Source organism: Pseudorasbora parva, chromosome 20 (assembly GCF_024679245.1).
Source record: "Pseudorasbora parva isolate DD20220531a chromosome 20, ASM2467924v1, whole genome shotgun sequence".
In the NCBI taxonomy this organism is placed as follows: Eukaryota; Metazoa; Chordata; class Actinopteri; order Cypriniformes; family Gobionidae; genus Pseudorasbora; species Pseudorasbora parva.
In genome coordinates, this window is record NC_090191.1 from 2,780,556 (window position 1) to 2,802,091 (window position 21,536).

Here is a 21,536-nt window from a genome sequence, read left to right on the forward strand (position 1 = left end):
GGCAATGATTTTACAATGATAGCTTCTCAACTTTGAATCACGAACTGGGTAGTGCGTAAATATGTTGTTTGTACAGTAAAGTTATAGTTTGACAGTAGAGTACTGATTTAAAAGTCGATTTATTTAGCCAAACAAAGTAATCTAGAAGCCACAATAGTCAGTGTCATGTTTACTACAATATTAAAATAATCTGGATTTATTTCTGAATTTAAGGATATTAAATCGAATTTTTGAACTTTTGAGACGGAGCTCCGTTCTAAGCGTGCATTACTCGTGCCCAGCCACCAGAAGTCCTGCAGGATCATTTTCACTGCTTTAAAAGTCATAAAGTCCTTTAAAAAGCCCTTTCCATTCAAGAAACTGATGTCATATACTTTATAGCAGTGGTTTTCAAAGTGGGGACTGGGACCCCTGGGTGCCACGAGGGGATGCTAGGGGGGCCATGGCAAGCTGGCATGAAAAGTGCACCAAATTAAACCAAAAATAAGCTAAACAACATTCCCATAATGGCCCTAAGTTTAGACTAAAAGGACCCATGTCTATTTGAAAGTGAAACTGTTTTGCAATATGAGGTCAATACAATACAATACAGGACTGAAGCTGCTGTGCATTGTTCTAGTGCAATATGCTGTTGAAATACAAGCATTTTTGTGAAAATTTACATTTTCAGTTTTTTACTGTATTTGCTTAATGTCATTGTATAAAAAGAGGTTTAAATAAATATAAATCTTATACAAATCGGGACGTCTCAGGGGTTCTTCTGAGCAGATTCGGACACTCCTAACTCACTTCATACCACAGGAAAATCGGATTAGATAATCTTTAGAACCATCAAGATGATCGGGACAGAGCTAGGATTGTCGGAAGGCAGGTAAATCAGCCAGATTATCTTTTGGTGGGTACCCAGCATTAATCATATCAAAACACTCTTCAACATGGTTTAAATAGTGTTGAAATAGGATAATTGTTCAAAAGAAGAATAAGGGAAAGAGTCAGGCATGGACTGGACTGTTAATCTGGCATACCGGACAATTTCCCGGTGGGCCGACGCACTTTGGGGCAGATGGGTTATTTATTTATTTATTTATTTGTCACTGACTGGCCCATCATGCAGGGGCAGCTGCCCATTGAATACAGGCCAAAGCGAGAGAGACGTTCCCTCCATATTAGGAGCTTTTATTTATTTTTAAAATATATTTGAGCACATTGCGCATGAAAGCGATTATCGGCTGACGAACCTGTGTGTGTGTGTGTATGCGTATGATGAACGGCACTTTGACTCCGAATTGTGTTTTGTGATATGGGAACTGTGGCAAGCAGCGGGGCGAGGGGCCGCGACAGCGGGCCGGTGAGTAGTGGTAATGAGTGCCAGCTGCGCGACACACCAGTCTCGTCTCGCGGCCAAGCATAGGCAGTTTGAGTTTTGTTTATGTTTTATGTGTTGGTGGGCAGTCGTCCGTTAGGGGCTGCCCGCGTTTTATTATGTGTGTGTGTGGGGGCAGTCGCCCGCGGTTTACTTTCGTTTGATTTATTTTGAAATTAAAAAGTTTGTTGAACGTTCGCCGGTTCCCGCCTCCTTCCTTCCATCAACAAACTTTGTTACACTGGTGCCAAAACCTGGGGGGGAAGGAGGGACATGCTGTCGAAGAGCCCTCACTGCTGAGGGGGATCGTGGTGCTGAGGAGGTCAGGCAGCGCGGATGAATGAGGACCGCGAGGGCTGCCCGAGGCGATGGTGCTGGAGTGAGGAAGGTGGGACGGAGACCTCGCTGCCATGCCCCTGGGTCGAGCTGGGATGGCTGCCGTCCAAGAGGGAGCGGAGGAGTCGCCGCGCTTGCCATGAGCCAGAGCCTGCTGTCGTCCGCCGGTTAGGGGAGGAGCAGGGAGTGCGGGGCTCGCTGCCCGGTCCCTCAGTAGGAGGAGTCACCGCCGGCCGCCAGGGGGCAGAGGAGGATCGAGCAGGGCGAGGGACCGCGAGAGCGGGCCGTTGACGAGTGGTAATGAGTACCAGCTGCGCAACACACAGGTCTCGTCTCGCGGCCGAGTGACAGGAGCATAAAAGGAGGAGCAAAAGCAGCGAAAGACGAGAGAGGACCAGACCTGGATTTTATGTTATGTTTTGTTTACGTTCTGTTGTGTGTGTGTGTGGGCAGTCGTCCGTGAGGGGCTGCCCGCGGTTTACTTTCGTTTGTTTATTTATTTTGGAATTAAAGTTTGTTGAACGTTCACCGGTTCCCGCCTCCTTCCTTCCATCAAAGAACCTCGTTACAGGAACATTACAGTTTCTGTGGTGGATCAGCTGTAAACAGCCGCGACCATGAAAATAGATGACGAGGTAAAGTGGAAAAATGACAATAGCCTACACACAACTACAAACTGGTCACAATTTACACAATTTAGGAAGAAATGTAGCCTATTTATTAACAATGTTGCTATTATTACTAAATATTGCGGAATATAAATCACTTGTATAGTGATTGCAGTTTTCATATTTTCTACATCTGTTTACAATATTTTTTTAAATCAAAAATTCAGTAGTTTATTATACAGTCCCTGACAAAAGTCTTGTCCCTTATCTATTTTCTAGAAATACCTGATATTAACCTGACTTTGAATTAATTAATTGGTGTTAGAAATAGCTCATATGACAAGCTAAAACCCTCCCAAAAGATGTTTAATGCACTGAAATAAATAATTTTCACAGAAAAAATATTTATCATTTAATCAAGACAGAAAGGTCAAATTTTGGCATGACAAAAGTTTTGTCGCCTATACAGAAATGGAACAAATTTACTGCAAATACAAAAATATGTCAGCAAATTAAGTTGTGGTGCTGTGAGATCCAAATTTAATATCTTGTATGACTTCCATGAGCTTGAAGGACTGCATCCATGCGGTTTGGCAAGGATTCATACAATTTATTGATGAAGTCATCAGGAATAGCTAAGAAAGCAGTCTTGCATGCCTCCCAGAGTTCATCAATATTCTTTGGTTTCGTCTTCCATGCGTCCTCTTTCATCCTACCCCACATATGCTCAATGATGTTCATGTCTGGTGACTGGGCTGGCCAATCCTTGAGCATCTTGATCTTCTTCGCCTTGAGGAACTTTGATGTGGAGATGGAAGTATGCGATGGAGCACCGTCCTGCTGTATAATTTTGCCTCTTTTATGGTTGGGAATATAAGAGGTAGCTAAGATTTCTTGGTATTTTAGACTATTGATGTTGCCTTCCACCCTGCAGATCTCTCGCACACCCCCATACTGGATGTAACCCCAGACCATGATTTTTCCGCCACCAAACTTCACTGTTTTCTGGGTGAATCTCGGATCCATTCTGGCTCCAGTAGGTCTCCTGCAATATTTGCGGCGACTGTGGTGTAATTCAACAGGAGATTCATCTGAAAAATCCACCTTCTGCCACTTTTCCAGCGTCCATCCTTTTAGCAGGCTGTGGGCCTTGGCAAATGCCATACAGTTTTTCAATTGTCTTTTGTTTAGTGCTGGCTTCTGGGCACTGATTCGACCATTAACAGTTAAGTGAAACTGGCCTAGAGTTAAACTCAGTTAAAATGTCATTATATTTCAACAAAACAGCACAAAGCTTTTTTTTTCTCTTTAAATGTTTTTTGAATTTTTTTAATACATCTAATGAAATTGAACTAAATGTTATTTCAATGAGAACATCATGAAAGACATATCAGTGGCTTACATAAATTAGATGTTATCTCTTGAAAAATATGATTTCTTTGTATGTTTTGTTCATACAATATTCAGTGTTGTATGGTGTATAATGTTGTTTGGTTACAATACACCAAAGTGGCTTGGATGTCAACATTCTTCCAAATATTTTCTTTTGTGTTTCACGGAAGAGAGAAAGTCATACAGGTTTGGAATGACATGAGTAAATAATGACAGAATTTAATAGCAGTAAATTTACTGCATCCTAGCTCAAAATCATGGCTTTACTGTCAAGTGCATTTCTGTGTGACAAAAGTGCAATATTAAGTTTGTTGCCTTTGCAGTAAATTTGATAATATCCATCATTATTTGTCCCTGTCCTAGTTTTAATTATTTGCTTAAATTTAAGCCCCTAACCACAGCAAAAACATTCACAGGGAACTCTTGGGCCGAATGGGCTGAGTTTGCCCGGGCCAAATTTTAGCCCCAGTCCAGCCCTGGTCAGAGTCATTTAGTTTCATCAAGCCTTCCTTAGTTTATTTTAAAGCAGTGTAGCGACTCAGGCGAATCAAACACACAATCGCCAGTTACATTTAACAAATCTGTTGTGAAAGCTGTGTGCTGGATGGCAGACCTTCCCCCAACACAACAGAGGGAGATTCTTCAGTCACCCTGGAAACCATCTGATAAGACTGTTTTATGGCCCCCAAAAGAATTCGGCCACATGAGGTCTTATACACAAAGAGTTTAAGACACAGAGCTTTTGCCTCAAATTATAGACAAACCATCTATAGATGAACATGCACCCCAGGACATTATATGTAAACACATAACTGTTTTGTAAAATGTTTCTTCTGTATGGTATTTTGCATCTTTTTGTCTGTGTCTTAACAAAGTACTAGTTCAGATAACCTCATATATGTCATGTCTCCTATCAAATTAATGCTCACTTCACGACTTACACTTCCATGTATATCACTTATTCAGAAAATGCAGTGTGTGTTTGTTGCATTAATTATAGTATGAAGACTCAGAGACCCACTGAGTCGAACCTTCAAACAAAGAGCTATAAATTCTGCGGAGGAATTTCCCGCCGGGAAATCCCAACACTCTCATTGGTTAAGTCTAACCCTGGAGGGTGGGACTATTTCCAGACTTTAAAAGACCAGTGAAGACAAGCTCTTCCTCTCTTCTTGTTCTCTTACTCCGCTCTGTTCACTTCTCCTCTCTCTCCTGTGGGAGCCAACACCCACGGGGGGGGGGCTGGCACTTGAGCCAGGCCACCAATGCAGGCCCTCCAAGCAGGCCTCATCTCTTCCAAAAATCTTCTCTTCTACAATCCGATCTTCAAGAACACGAAGCATAGCTAAAGCAAACAGCCGCTTTCCTCTCTTCCTCGGAAAGAACCACCAGATACGCAGGAACAAACGCACACACGCGAGAAGCCACAACTAGAGCAAGTATTATCTTCCAAATTCAACTGCTGTAAAGAGGGTGTGTTATTTTCCCGTTGGGATAAATTAACTCCGTGAAGGTCGTATCTGGTGAATTGAAGGAAAGTTGGTTCTCACCCTCCCTCACTCTCTTTGTCTCTCTCTCTCTCTCTCACTCTCTTTGTCTCTCTCTCTCTCTTTTATCTCTCTCTAATTTCAGTCTATTCATTATTCTCTTTTATGTATTCTTTCGTTAATATCTATACTTCTACTCTCTTGATGCATATTTAGTATGTACTTTCTGCGTGAATTGTAGTGTTATTTTTAGTCTGTGTTTATTAAACCTCCGAAAGACATTTAATGAGTTGAATCTGTTATTCTGCCACATACACAAAGTCAATGAAACTTGCGATCTAACGTTACCTGACTGCTTATGCTACTATGTTAGTAAAGTAAACTGTATGACCATTTGAAATATTGAACTTATCCTGATCAGTAAAGTTAATGTTTCTTATGCGCTTGTAAAGCAGTAATCCCTTTATTGAGAATTGATTTGAAAAGTCTATAACTAATTTGCAGGACAAACTTAGTAGGATAATTTCAAGCAATTCCGTAAAGGGTTACTTGTATTTAATTAAACAATTTTCCCTATCGGAAAATTTTAATACGTAATGAACAACTGGCAAATCATATTCATAAATTCATGAATATTGAATATTAAATCCCTTTTGAGTTAATTATTCCCCGAGACATTAAACTCATGAGTCGTTGTTGTTACAGCAGTAAAAGAGACGTTTAAATCAGTTAGTTCTGTAATAGCCGCTCTTGATATTTGATATCCGGTTACTCACACTCCGCTGTGTTTACATGAGTTGACGATTGTCTCTCTCTTAATGATAACTGGGACTCCGTTAATGATACCATCGCTCCTCTCCATTACCACAACAAACAGCCAGATAGTCCATATGCACGGAGATCACAAATAGATGCATGAGGCAGATTAAATAGCCGCCGCCGGCATAATCAACTTTCCGTCGCGAAAAAACAATAACACTGCTCAGAAGAGAGGAGACTGCCTAACAAACTGCTCAACAACTTCCCTTTTTTGACCTCCCCGCCATCACTCTTTTCAGCTTAGTTAATCCATACGGCATCTTGCATACGGTATTCCCCAACTGGACTGACATATCCGCCATCTTTGTTGTGGCACTCACTTAAACTATATATTATGTCGTTCAATCCATCCCATTCCTCTGAATATTAACTATTATTATTGACCAATGCATGCAATTCAATTATTTCCATGGATCACGTGGAATGGCACATCAGCATGTGGCTTTAGTGTAGACCAGAGGTGGGTAGAGTAGCCAAAATCTTTACTCAAGTAAAAGTACAAGTACTTACGAAAATATTTACAAAAGTAAAAGTAACAATTGTAATAGTTACTTGAGTAAGAGTAAAAAGTATTAGATGAAAAAACTACTCAAGTACTTAGTTACTAGTTACGTTCGATCTGATTGATAAGATCCAAAAACCCTGAATTTCAGACTACTTCGAGAGCTTTCACTCACCTCCTAATATATATATATATATATATATATATATATATATATATATATATAGATATGTATATGTGTGTGTGTGTGTGTTTAATGGTTAAACAGTGTAAATTAATGGTGTGCTGGGCTAACCACAGCTCGTTTTAAAACATACTTTGTTTATACTTTGTATATGCATTCTTAAAAATACAGTCCCATTTTTAAATCTATGTATACGCTGCAGGTCTGTCTGGATATGTGTATAAATGCAAGATGTCACATTAGGCTATTCAATTTGTTTCGTTTTTAGCCTGATCTCATCAGTACCTGTGGCAACGTTTTTGCAAACCACAAAAAATGTACCAATACGTACATATTGCGACAGTTTCAAAGTGAAATGTCCACTGGGTGGCGCTAAAAGCTTATTTTTTTCCAGAACAGATTTGCGTGAATCTGACATGTTTTTTGTCGAAGCAGCCTATCCAACGTTTCGCGAGACTTGCGAACAAGTCATAACTTATTTTAAAATATATAATTAATTATCACCATTGACAGTAGCGGGGGAACACCACCGAATGTAACGAAGTAAAAGTACAGTTTTTTCACTAGAAATGTACTTGAGTAAAAGTAAAAGTACTAGGGCTGGGACAACGCGTCGACGTCATCGATGACGTCGACGCAAAAAATACGTCGACGCAAAATATGCGCGTCGATTCGTCAGACTCAAAATAAAGATGGCGGCGCCGGAGAGTAGTATAGCAACCATAGATGTACATAATAAAGTATATTATGTAATTAAGTATATTATTTATTATGTATATCTATGGTAGCAACACGAGTGGCTCCTCAGACTTTCAGAAGTGCAAGGCTTGCGGGTTGGCCACAGTCTATGGGGTTGGCGCGCGGTGCGCACGGAGCATCACAGGGATGCGCGCACGCGTTTTGTTGTCACGGCTACATAAACAAATTTCTGCACACAGGAAGACAGATGTTTTGGTAATATTTGATGTATTTTAATCACAAAAACAAACGTTTGCATCAAGTGAAAGCATCGGACACATTGGCTACGTTACCTACATAATAAGCTGTTTTAAATTTAAAATGTTCAATGTCTAATCGCGCTGATGTGACCGAGGGTATCCATCCTCTTAGAGAGCAGTTTCATCCCAGGACTATTCCGGTTTTAAACGGAGTATTGGCGCCCGTAATGCACTCTACATGTAACTGTTTTCACTGTCATGCCGCGGATGCGCGTGGCGTTTCTGTTGCGGGCATAGGTTGCGGGTCAGCCACGGGGCTGCGTGGCGTTTTCTCTGCCTTTGCACACTAGAAGCGTGTCTGACGCGGCGCTGCTGCTGCTGCTGCTATTGATGCGGAGGGAAGCCCTATTCCTAATGTTAAACATAAATAGCCTACTGATACAGCAAAGAAAACGTCGGCAGTAGCCACATATCTATGGTATTGACTGCAAAATAGGCTACAGAATATTTCGTTCTGTATTGACAGTTGCAACATTTCAAAATCGATAATTGACGTTTTTTATTATTACAATTTGGTCTATATCTGCATTTATGTAAACCTACAGACTTTCAAACATGAAAATGTAATTTAATAATATGTATTCGTGTCAAAATGATATATAAACATCTTTTCCTATTCTATTTTGCCTGGATACGCTCCCAACACGCGTGAAAAATAGGCGCTCTTCTATTTCCAGCATGCACGCGTTTTCCGCGCGTCACAGGCAGTGTGCAAACTCCAACCTGTTAACATGTGAGCCGAAACAAAAACGGACACGCCACGCAGCCGAGACGCTCACACTTGCAGTGTGTCCCCGGATTTGATTAACCAACTTGTTGATATTTAATCGATGGGCATAGCCTGTAGGCTGAGTTGCATACATAGACAAATCGTATAATATGTTTCTTTGTTGTAGGTTTATACTTATTTATTTGTGTGTGTGTGTGTGTGTGTGTGTGTGTGTGTGTATGTGTGTGTCTGTGTGTGTAGCCTACTTTATGTTTTCAAGGTTTTATTGAATGCATTGCTCTTGTATAGTCTTACTTTGGAATTTTAAGAGCAATAAACCTATATTGCAATGTTAAGGAATTCGTTTTTTCAGATAATTAAATCAACATGTATAAATTGCTATTAGGCAATTAATGGGGAGATAATCGGTAATCGAATCGAATCGTAACCGAATCGGACAGGGAAAAATAATCGTTAGATTAATCGATGCATCGAAAAAATAATCGCTAGATTAATCGTTTAAAAAATAATCGTTTATCCCAGCCCTAAAAAGTACCCATTTTTAAATATACTCTAAAAGTACAAGTTACCCAAAAAATGTACTCAAGTAAATGTAACGAAGTAAATGTAATTCGTTACTACCCACCTCTGGTGTAGACATGTTTATTTTAGCCTCTGGGAAACCTTCATGGCCCCTAGATAGTTTGTCCCTGTCTGGATAATGGTGTGCTTATAATTTTTATATGGGATTCCCTCAGACAGAATCTGAAAAGTGCTTCATCACTCAGTTCATATTTAGTTTGCTGAAGTTCGTTTGACATCCCTTCTCTGTGTCTGCAGATTTCCAACTTGTCTTAAATTATTTGTTGTTGTCAACTGTTTCATGGTGTTGTATTTTAGGTGGGACAGTATCAGTGGGGCTGTTTTCAGTGTAGAAGAGCAGGTTGGTCATGACACAGTTATATCTTGTTCAGCAAACAGTGTTTCAGGCCTTTAAATCATCATGTGATTATCTTCTTTTGAACTTCAAAAACCTGCCCTAATTCAAAGAGAAGGGTGGATTCTGAAATCCACTGTCACTTCAGTGTGTGTGTGTGTGTGTATATATATATATAAAAACTATATATATATAAAATATTTACATTTACATTTAATCATTTAGCAGACGCTTTTATCCAAAGCGACTTACAAAAAAGGGGACAGCAATAGAAGCAACGAAACGAACAAGGCCAACAACCTGTAAGAGCTGTAAGAAGTCTCAATTAATTAGCAGAGTACACACAATAAAAAAAAAATGTATAGCCATCTACAACAAAAATTCACGTACGCAAAATACAGAACACTGGATTATGATAGCCATGATTTTCAAATATCTTGAATATCAGCCAAGAACCTTGGAATTGTGATTGATGAACAGTTAAATTTCACCTACTGCATTACTGCAACAGCTTGGTCCTGCAAATTTGCTTTATACAGCATTATAAAGAATAGACCCTTCCTATCAAAACAGGCACAACTCCTGGTCAAAGCACTTGTTCTCTCCAGAATGCTCTTCTGGCTGGCCTTCCAGCATGCACTATCAAACCCTTGTAACTGATCCAGAATGCAGGGGCGAGAGTGTTCTTTAAAGAGCCGAAGAGAGCGCACGCCACGCCTCTCTTCATCAGACTGCACTGGTGGCCAATGGCCGCTCGCATCAAATTCAAGGCACTGGTGCTCGCCTACAAAGCATCCACTGGCTCTGCACCAATTTACCTAGACTCACTTGTTCAGACTTACACACCCTCCAGGAGCTTGCGTTCTGTGAGTGAACGACGCCTCGTGGTTTCATCCCAAAGAGGCATGAAATCACTCTCATGGGCCTTTTCCTGGACCGTTCCCAGCTGGTGGAATGACCTGTCAATCTCAATTTGTGCAGCCGAGTCTGTAGACATTTTCAAAAAGCATCTTAAGGCATATCTTTTCCAACTGCACTTGATCAATAAAGACTATCACTTAACCATCCCATTAAATTTTCTGTTTGTTTGAAAAAAAAAAAAGTTTGTGTACTGTGCTCAATTAACTGGGACTTTTACAGCACTTGCAGGTTGTTGGCCTTGTTTGTTTCATTGCTTCTATTGCTCTCCCCTTTTTGTAAGTTGCTTTAGATAAAAGTGTCTGCTACATGATTAAATGTAAATGACATGGTGGATCTGTAACAGTACTCTCCCCTCCCAGTAGGTGCGTACTCGCGCCATATATAGACTAACTGTGGCGGGAGAGAGGGGGCCTCAGGTGAAGGGTAGACAGATGACTCAGGGACCAGGGCGGAGCTGATGCAGCGAGGACCAATGAATTCAGGGGGCTGACTAAAAGATGGCGATGCAGGTGCTAGTGGAGGCCAGGGTCTTGCCGCAGAGCCAAAGAAATTAAGACCCAAGGCGAGGGCGGGTCGATGAATGCTGTTGGACTGCTGGGCCACAGTGATCCTGAGGGAGGTAAGAGCCAGGGTAGCACCAATGGCTCAATGGGCTGAGGTGGAGTCCTGGTCGTGAAGGCCAGAGGCGATCCCTCACTGGGCACTCGTTAGGAGTGGGAGGCGGATCAGAACAAAAGTCTTTAAGCTGGTGTTCCCTCACCAGGTTATATTCTTGACCTGAAGTCTGCACTCTTCTAAACTGCTTTCCTTCCCCGATGGAAGACTGGTGACATGGTTGAGGGTTCTATCCCTTGGACTGAACCACAAAGAATGTAATCAATGTACCTCTTCAAAGAGCATATGGTGGCATTGGCTGGTAATTGTCTGACGTATGGATCGTCTAAACCGCTCCAAAGAATCATCTTGAGCGTCACATCGTTCTAGGGCACCTGGTCTGCAAGTCCGAGGAACTCCATGAAATATTCCTCAATGGGGCGGTGGTCCTGGAAGAGAGAGAGAAGCAGATTGGCTGGGCTCTGTGGGATAAGGAACATGTCCATCGCACTGTGGTCTGTTATGGGTCCTGTCTTCCGTTACAGAAGCACACTCAGAGACCGAAAAAATGCAGTGCAAGGGTGATTTATTGACAACACTTAAGTAAATCAAATGAATGCAGGTAAGTATTGAGAATTTTGCAAACGGTTGGCGTGAGGAAGAAAATAAGCAGTCCAATCTTAAGAATCTTACAGTCACAGGAGAGTGTGGATGGAGAGGGATCAGTCAAGAAGCATAAACCTTGTTGCAACTATCTGGAAAACTCAGATAGTCTGGAGAAGGGAGATCGCTGGAAGTAAACTTAGTTTGCACAGTTTAGTCACTTGGAACACCATCTGGAGAGTACGATAAGTGTCACTTGAAGAGCTTGTTTTCAGAAAGGTATGGTCATTATTTTACAGGAAATAGTTTGCACTAGAGAAAAGTGATACTGTTTAATTATTACTGTTTAATTATTACTGGGTATTTAAAAATAAATCATAATAAATGTTGAAATCTGTTAATATCTTTTCATTCTTTAGGCAGCACTAAATTCATTTAAGCAGCAAGCAGTTAACCATCTTTTTGATAGAAGGGCAAACTGCATCTGCTAGACTAAAAGGTAGTGAAGGGGTCTGCAGGCTTGTTGTACTCCTTTAATTCCCCAAACTGCACAGCCCTATATTCCAAACCACTTCAATAACACCTGTGGCAGTGTCCTAAACACTTTGACTCCAAACATGAAGAGTTTGGAAATTGTCCTAAAGAACGGAAATGGTTACAAATATTGAAAAAAGTTTCTTTCTGTAGCTTAGTTTGTATAGCATCTGGCAAACATGTTTTTGGTTTTGATGCCTTAAATGTTTTAATATCTTGATGTCTGTTGTTTTGTGCCATTAAACTGTTTTTATGTCTCTTTTAGATCTAATGGCACTGAAAGTGGAGAGTCAAGAACTAAATGAAATGGAAGAGAAAGAAATGCATGGGCAACATCATGATTTCATAACAGGAGAAAAATCTTTTAGTTGCTCACAGACTGAAAAGATTTCCTCACAAAAAATTACTCAAAAGCCAGGAAAGAGTTTAATTAAAAAGCGACACCCTAAAGTCCACATGAGGGTTCACACTGGAGAGAAGCCGTTCACCCGCCAAGAGTGTGGAAAGAGCTTTATTAAAAAAGAAAACCATAAAAAACACACACGTATTCACACTGTGAGGAAGCCTTATACCTGCCAGCAGTGTGGAAAGAGTTTTAATAGAAAAGGATATCTTGAAGCCCATATGAGAGTTCACTCTGGAGAGAAGCCTTACACCTGCCAAGAGTGTGGAAAGAATTTCACTCAATTAGGGCATCTTAAAATCCACATGAGAGTTCACACTGGAGAGAAGCCGTACACCTGCCAAGAGTGTGGAAAGATTTTCACTCATAAAGAGAGTCTTAAATTTCACATTAGAGTTCACACTGGAGAGAAGCCTTTCACCTGCCCACAGTGTGGAAAGAGTTTTAGTACAAAAAGATATCTTGAAGTCCATATGAGAATTCACTCTGGGGACAAGCCTTACAACTGCCAAGAGTGTGGAAAGAATTTCAATCACAAAGGGCATCTTAAAACCCATATGAGAATTCACACTGGAGTGAAGCCTTACACCTGCCAAGAGTGTGGAAGGAATTTCAATCACAAAGGGCATCTTAAAACCCATATGAGAATTCACACTGGAGTGAAGCCTTACACCTGCCAAGAGTGTGGAAGGAATTTCACTCATAAAGGGAGTCTCAGAGTCCACTCGAGAATTCACACTGGAGTGAAGCCTTTCACCTGCCAACAGTGTGGAAAGAGTTTCACTTATAAAGGGACTCTCAGAGTCCACTCGAGAATTCACACTGGAGTGAAGCCTTTCACCTGCCAACAGTGTGGAAAGAGTTTCAATCGAAAAGGAAACCTTGAGGAACACATGAGAGTTCACACTGGAGAGAAGCCTTACACCTGCCAAGAGTGTGGAAAGAATTTCACTCAAATAGGGCATCTTAAATCCCACATGAGAGTTCACACTGGAGTGAAGCCTTACACCTGCCAAGAGTGTGGAAAAAGTTTCACTCGAAAAGGAAACCTTGAGGAACACATGAGAGTTCACACTGGAGAGAAGCCTTACACCTGCCAAGAGTGTGGAAAGAATTTCACTCAAATAGGGCATCTTAAATCCCACATGAGAGTTCACACTGGAGAGAAGCCTTCTTCTAAATGAGTACAGAATCTTCTGATCAAAACACACGAGGAAGACGGAGTTAAACAAGCGATCATATGTAAGCAGATGCATATGCTAAATAACATGATCATCATATAAATCAAAACAGCCCATAATGTTACTGAATGAAATGTGGACCCAGGACGAGCTCTGGGACTGTGAAGAATTAGGGGTGTTGAAGGACTCCATCTACTCCATCTGTGTTTGATCATCGCTCTGAATCGGATCTGAATGTAGTGAAGGGGGGAGTGGGCCGACACCCTTGCCTCTTCATCATATGCATCTTCATCATATGCATCTTATCCTTTTGAATGATTTTTAATAACCTCATGAATTAAATAATCAGTTATTATCCTTTCAAAATAATGAATTACTGACAATCAATTTTATTTGATCATTAATACATTTAACTATTATTTAATATGATTTTGACTCTATGTCTGCTGTATGGTGTCTAATTTGCTTTCCAGAGACGGTCTGACAAAGACAGTCTGACCCCTATCTATGTGCCCTGACATAGATAGCCTGACCTCTATCTCTGGGTCCTGACCAACAGGGCCTTGGAGAGAAAGTTAGAACTCCAAGAGGTGAATCCTGCCTGTTGTTAGTAACCCCAGGACAGGAAGGGGTGGGAGGATTTGAGTCTCCCAATAATGATTTCTTCCCATTTATATAGTGTGATTTTTCCCATTGATAGAAGTACATTTTTGTCTTTATATTTCTTTATATTTCTTTATAGAATGAGGTAGATGACATTAGTCATACTTTTCTTTATGGAGATGTGTTTGTCATGTGGTGTTGATATCTTGTCCTGTTGATAAGCTCACTGCTGCGCTAACCTTGGAGGAGAGATGTGCCCTAGAGTCTTGTGTGTGTGTGTGTGTGTGTTACATGTTCTGTGCAGGTCTATGGACTGGATTGGACCGCTTTTCTCACACCCTAGACCTCTTGGCGTCTTTCTAGGACTCCCCTGAAGTCAACACTACCCCAATCTTGGGATTGTCTGATGTATACATCCTGATCAACAACAACAACATCTCCTATCTATTCTCGTGTGACACATTGTTTAGACTTTATGCCAATCAGTAATATTCCACGTGTTTGTAATGATGTAAATCATGCCCTTGAAATTGGTATAACTGGTGTGGTAATTTTGTGTAGAGCAGAGTCTGGCCTGACACCACCCTGAGAGACTCTGAAGCTGACTCTACCGATGAAACTGCAAACTATTCTTCAGTAAAATTCTCTCCGATGATTGAACATCCTGACTCCTGGTCTTCATTTCGCATATCTGGTCTATGGGTCAAAACTGTAACCCCTAACAGTAGTCTTTGACAAAAACTTGATTTTTTTCCCCCCAACTTTTTGTTCAACTTTTTTTTTATTTTTATGAAAATTACCAACAGGTGTTGATCAACAGGAATGCATGAAACTAGAATTTTCTTTTTTTTAAGTAGAAAACTCTTAATCTTCATATTGCATGCTCAGATATTCATACAACAAAATATTCTATGGGACATCATATTTTTGTGAAAATGATCAAAAACCCTTGTGGTGACTGGCAACTTTAAAAAAATGTTTAATGTTGTTGGGGAAAAAGTTAATATGTGGTTCAGGCAATATGTGAATATGTGCATGTATGTTCACTGTAATAAAATTAAATATGACAAACACAACCCTCTTCTTTTTAACCCTCTGGACCCAAAGAATGTGCCTGATTTGCTGTATTTTTCCTCATGACGGTGTAAAACAACTTTATTTTTTAAGTAGACATTCTAAGCTTTATAAAGAGATATCTGTCATGTCTGTGTGGCAAGTTTTCTCTGAGTTCTGAGAATATCTTTGCGCGCATTTCAGAAAGGACTTCACATGGAGACAGACTGGAGAATGCATATATTGTTTGTTTTCTTTATTTAGCGAAAAGCCCAACTTTTTAAAAAAGTATTTAAAAAGTAGACACTTTAAGGTTTGTAAAGACATTGTTTATGTTTTTGAGGCCAAAAATGACTGAGTATTTTATGTCATTTATATAAAAAAATATTCTCTTTTTATGTAATCCATATGAAAACAGTGAGAGGTCCAGCAGATTTCAGCAGTTCTGATCGCGTCAAACGGCTGAAATCACGTGACATTGGCGACCCGAATCATTGATCAATTCACTGATTCATGAACCGTTTGAATATTTTTGGAGGAACACGGAAGAGAAGACAATGCTGAATAAACTCAGTTTTTGATATTTTTGGACCAACATGTATTTTTGATGCTTCAAGAAATTCTAATCAACCAACTGATGTCACATATGGACTACTTTGATGATGTTTTTATTAGCTTTCTGGACATGGACAGTAAAGTGGGCATAGACTGCATTTGCTCTGGGATTAAAATATAAAATATCCTAAACTGTGTTCTGCTGGTGAACGGAGGTCTTACGGGAGAGGAACAACATTAGGGTGAGTCATTAATTACATAAATTTCATTTTTGGGTGAACTAACCCTTTTAAATAATTTTCTATTTTGATATATTTTTTTAATGCAATTTATTCCGGTCTTCAGTTTCACATGATCCTTCAGAAATCATTGTAATAGGCTGATTTGCTGAATATTTGTGTACAATTTATTTCAGGATTCTTTAATAAATAGAAAAATCAAAACAACAGCATTTATCTGAAATAGAAATACTTTTATTCACAAAGATGCCTTAAATTGGTCAAAAAACACAGTAAAGGCATTTATAATGCTACAAAATATTTTCATTTCTGAGTCTCTGAAGCATGCCTGCAGCTGTCGCTTGTAGGTGGTCAGATCCAGATCCACGTTTGGTCACTTCTTCCGAGGCGATAGCAAGTTCTGCCCTTTTATCCTGATCTGGCTTGCCCATTGGGATGGATGGTGCCACTCGGTCTGCGGGGGGCTCACGTGATTTCTCCCTGGTGGTAAAACATGACAGTCACTTTTTTTCCCGCTGAGCCTATTTGATGACATATCCCACCCACAGGTGCCGTGATGACAAGATAATCAGTGCTATTCATGTCACCTGTCAACGTATATAATGTAATACCTGATAGGTCTATACATGACAGTAGTCAACAGAGCTTAATATTTTAATAGATGTTTAACTTGATTGAGATCAGACATCTGGGAGTGAAAACATGAACGCTGGAGAGCTCTTTAATAGTAGAAAATGAAGTTGTATTTCTGATGAAACAGCTTCCCTGTCCTTACCACAGATGCCACTCCATATCAACCCTAGCAGCCATGAAATGGCCGTCTGCTTGATTGGCCATGGAGGGCAAGATCTGTGGCCAAGCAGAGTTCTTGAATCGCATCCGGCCCGAATCCCTCGTCATGATCCTATGCTCTTAGCAGGTCAGCCTGATGTGCCTTGAACAGTTATGAAGTCACCAGTCTGAACTGCTTCTGCACACACTTTACCAACTATGCTAGTCAATCTCTACAGCTTATTTGGCAAGCTAGGTTTCCTTCATTATGATGCTGGTGACGTGGAGAGCTAGCCCGTAAGCATCTGGCCCATCCTCGGGCTCCCCGTACCCAAGTGGAGTATGAATTCCTCAGTCTGGAGATCGAAAAAGAACCACACTCACCTACTATAAGAAAAATAAACCAGAGGACACTAATTTAGCCATATTGATTACATTGCAAAATGTTACTATTGATTGATGCATATTTGTTTGTTGAGTCAAGTAAAGTGAAGTCAATTTTTTTTCAGGAATACTTGGCCTCTCGGCCCATAGTTCCACACAATGTAATCACAACAGCATGAAATATGCTCTTTTCTTCATTCCATGGTGTATATACAGTGCCAATCTCCATGCATACTCCGAATCAAACATATGACACATCAATACAGAAATCACCAACCTTAGTTGGGGATTCTTTTGACTGAATTACATCAGCATTGCGGCGTGGCTTGGAGTCGATCAGTCTGTGGCACTGCTCAGGTGTTATGAGAGCCCAGGTTGGTCTGATAGTGGCCTTCAGCTCTTCTGCATTGATGGGTCTGCCATATCACATCTTCGTCTTCACAATACTCCATAGATTTTCTATGAGGTTAAGGTCAGGCGAGTTTGCTGGCCAATTAAGAACAGGGATACTATGGTCCTTAAAACAGGTACTGGTTGCATTGGCACTGTGTGCAGGTGCCAAGTTCTGTTGGAAAATGAAATCTGTGTCTCCATAAAGTTGGTCAGCAGCAGGAAGGACAAATTGCTCTAAAACTTCCTGGTATACGGCTGCGTTGACCTTGGACCTCAGAAAACACAGTGGACCAACACCAGCGGATGACACCATCACTGACTGTGGAAACTTGACACTGGACTTCAGGCATTTTGGCATTTCCTTCTCCCCAGTCTTCCTCCAGACTCTGGCACCTTGATTTCTGAATGACATGCAAAATTTGCTTTCATCCAAAAAAAGTACTTTGGACCACTGAGCAACAGTCCAGTGCTGCTTCTCTGTAGCCCAAAAGTGTCTTGACCTGGGGAATGCGGCACCTGTAGCCCATTTCCTGCACACGCCTGTGCACGGTGGCTCTGGATGTTTCATTTATATTTACATTTATGCATTTGGCAGACGCTTTTATCCAAAGCGACTTAAATTGCATTTTAAGATCCACATTTTACATTTTTGGGAATCAAACCCATTACCTTGGCGTTGCTAGCGCCATGCTCTACTGTTTGAGCGACAGGAAAGCCACTGTTTCACTCCACACTCAGCCACATACTCAGCCACAAAGTTTCTACTCCAGACTCAGTCCACTGCTTCCGCAGGTCCCCCAAGGTCTGGAATCGGTTCTTCTCCACAATCTTCCTCAGGGTCCGGTCACCTCTTCTGTTGTGCAGCGTTTTTTGCCACACTTTTTCCTTCCCACAGACTTCCCACTGAGGTGCCTTGATACAGCACTCTGGGAACAGCCTATTCGTTCAGAAATTTCTTTCTGTGTCTTAAGCCGCGTTTCCACCACAGGAACTTTACCCAGGAACCAGGAACTTTGGGTGGTACTCGGTGTGTTTAGACCGCAGGAACCAGGGTCTAAATGAAGTTCCGGGTAAATATTTCCCCCTCCAAACGGCCCTGCTCGCGGGGTAGTACTTTTTCAAAGTTCAGGAACTTTCGAGGGCGGGACTTGGGCGCTGAACATGCTGATTGGCAGCTCACGGAGCCTTTTATTTCAACAGGCATTTTTATAAGTCTTTTGCGAGGTTCGGTCTACGTTCAGTAAATATCAGTCTTGCTCTCTGTCTGGTGGCGCGCGGTCGTCTCAGCCAGCTCACGTTCAATGTCCGTAATAGCTGATAATAATATACATTGTCATTTTAAATCTAGCTTTACAAGCTTTCTGAATATGCTGCATGCTGCTGAATCTGCATATTAGTGCTCTTTTCTGTCGTTGTTAATTAAATCTTTAGTAAACCTATACATAACCAGCAAAAGCAGCACAGCTTGAATCTCTTCCATACTCGTTATTAATTTTTTTTCACCATGTAAACGACCTGACTGATTACTTTTAAGTGTGCGTCCTTACATGACGAGACAGCACGCGCCGCGCCGCACTCATGTTGACAAGAGAGGAAAGCTCATTTTTCTGAGGGGTAAACTTTTTATTTCGTAAGTTATGAAGATAATGTTGGAGTAATGACACAGCGTATATTGCCCCAGGCAGTTTTTACTTTAACTGCGCCTGACAGAAGAATTTTTTTTTCCTGAGATTATTATTACACTTTACAACAAATAAATAGCTTATATAATGCCATTAAGAGTTGCTATGGCCTCAGTTAACACATTCCAGCTGCTGGAGAAAACAGCGTTGACATTTTTGATGCGGCAGACAAACTGCATGTGACAAAATGATTGTGATTGAAAGTCATCACATGTAAATACCAGATCGGTTTAGATAACGTCTCAGTCGCGCAGTCACGCACAGTCAAACATCACCGGACTAATTTGCCTAATCTTCTCGGAACTTTAGATCCCGGTGGAAACGCAGACAGCTGCAGGTCTGGGGGGAAGAAAAGTTCCTGCAAAAAAGTTCCTGGTACAAATTGTTCCGGGTAATTTTGGTGGAAACGGGGCTTTACCCTCTCACTTGAGGGTGTCAATGGGTGCGTTTACATGCACACCAGTAAGCTGATTACTCCAAAAAATCAGTTTATTGAAATAACCAGTTTTCCCCATTTACATGCAAACCACTGACAACGCAAGTAAACCGCGTTTACATGACTTTATTTTTAATCCGGGATTTTTTCTTGTAGTGACATCAAAAATAATGTCTGTATCTGACTCTGAGTATTTCAAATGTTCCGTCAGTTGTGATGTTACATAAAGCGTGCACCGTGTCAGCGGAAGATTTACAGCTCATATTATCCCTCATGCAGTTATGCAGCGTTTTGACTCAACCTCTTCTAGGCTAATTCTGCTGCATGAGAAAAGAGAACACCTCTTTACAATTTTCTGGGTCTTAAACGAGTCTGCGTTTGTGATATATGTCCTAATTTCATGCAAAACGCTCTGTCTGGATGCGTTTAAATCTGCTCTGAGTTTGCATTATTCTCACCTATCACACATGCGCACTTCAATAAGCCGACAGAAAGCAGGTTAATGTGTTTACATGCAGCGCGAAATCGAGGTGGAAGAAAACTACCAGTCCCGAACGGTTTATGCTTACGCCGTTTATGACATTACTCTGATAAAAGAAAACGGGTTACCGCGTTTACATGACCATGTTCATTGTCGGCTTATTGGGCATAATCGGCTTAAGAACGTGCATGTAAACGCACCCAATGATGGCCTTCTGGACAGCAGTCAGGTCGGCAGTCTTACCCATGATTGCGGTTTTGAGTAATGAACCAGGCTGGGAGTTTTTAAAAGCCTCAGGAATCTTTTGCAGGTGTTTAGAGTTAATTAGTTGATTCAGATGATTAGGTTAATAGCTCGTTTAGAGAACCTTTTCATGATATGCTAATTTTTTGAGATAGGAATTTTGGGTTTTCATGAGTTGTATGCCAAAATCATCAGTATTAAAACAATAAAAGACCTGAAATATTTCAGTTGGTGTGCAATGAATCTAAAATATATCAATCAAACTTTATTTGTATAGCACCTTCCAACAACCAAAAGGAGGACTAAGGTGCTTTACATTTAAAACAGAAGAACATCTACAATAAATAATATGTTAATACATTAAGCAAAAACCAAAGGAACAGTTACACATGTGATCAGGACTTTTATTTTGTAGTGGAGATGTGACGTCATAAGGCTGCGCCGCGCTCCTGCATCTGTTGTGATTCTGCTGAAGAAAGGTTTGTGTTTTAAGCTTTTAAAGTATTTAAATCAATAAAAACTGTTCGGTCAATGTTATAGTTTCAACAAGAACAGTTAAATGAATGTTTGATTATTGAACTTAACATTATAATGCGTTTTCTAACATTAATTAACTTTATTTTTCCTTCACACGTGTGTAACAGAAAAGATGCGTCTCATTTGTCTCTATAAATCATGAATCAGTTTATCGTAAACATGGAGAGTAAATAATCACATGTAAAAACAATAGATGCAAATTGGTATCAAAGCAGTATAGTACCAAATCACGGACACAGTAGCACTCCTAGAGATAATAATAGCAGAAACATTAAAAATATATATAATTTACACATGATTGCTTTTAGTTTGATCAGCTTTAAGCCATTCCTTTAGTGTCTATTTAAATGTTGAGTAATTTGTACTATCCGTTAATTGAGTTAGTAGAGTATACCAGTAATGAATGGCTTTAACTGAAAAGACTGATCGCCCAAATGTTGTCCATCTAAACTGTTCAACACAGTCTCCTCTAGTAATTGCTCTCGTTGTTCTGACATTATTTTCTTTCTGCATTATAAACTGGCATAAAGGGGGATGTGCAAACACATTTAAAATCTTAAAAAATCAAGCAAACATTAACAAAATGAG

General features: G+C 40.5%; 1 protein-coding gene across 2 annotated transcripts in view; it reads left to right on the top strand.

The window, feature by feature from the left end:
* Positions 1 to 15,274, top strand: part of LOC137049282 (zinc finger protein 569-like) — a 51,339-nt gene extending 36,065 nt beyond the window's left edge. Inside the window, exons 1-2 of one of the 2 annotated variants that reach the window (XM_067427781.1) lie at positions 9,749 to 11,732; positions 12,253 to 15,269. In XM_067427781.1, the coding sequence (XP_067283882.1) occupies positions 12,258 to 13,574 (1,317 nt within the window). In that variant the 5' untranslated portion in view covers positions 9,749 to 11,732; positions 12,253 to 12,257 and the 3' untranslated portion in view covers positions 13,575 to 15,269. Of the gene's footprint in view, positions 1 to 9,748; positions 11,733 to 12,252 lie in introns of those variants that run through there. The other variant, XM_067427782.1, reaches the window with a different exon arrangement.
* The last annotated feature ends 6,262 nt before the right edge of the window (positions 15,275 to 21,536 follow it).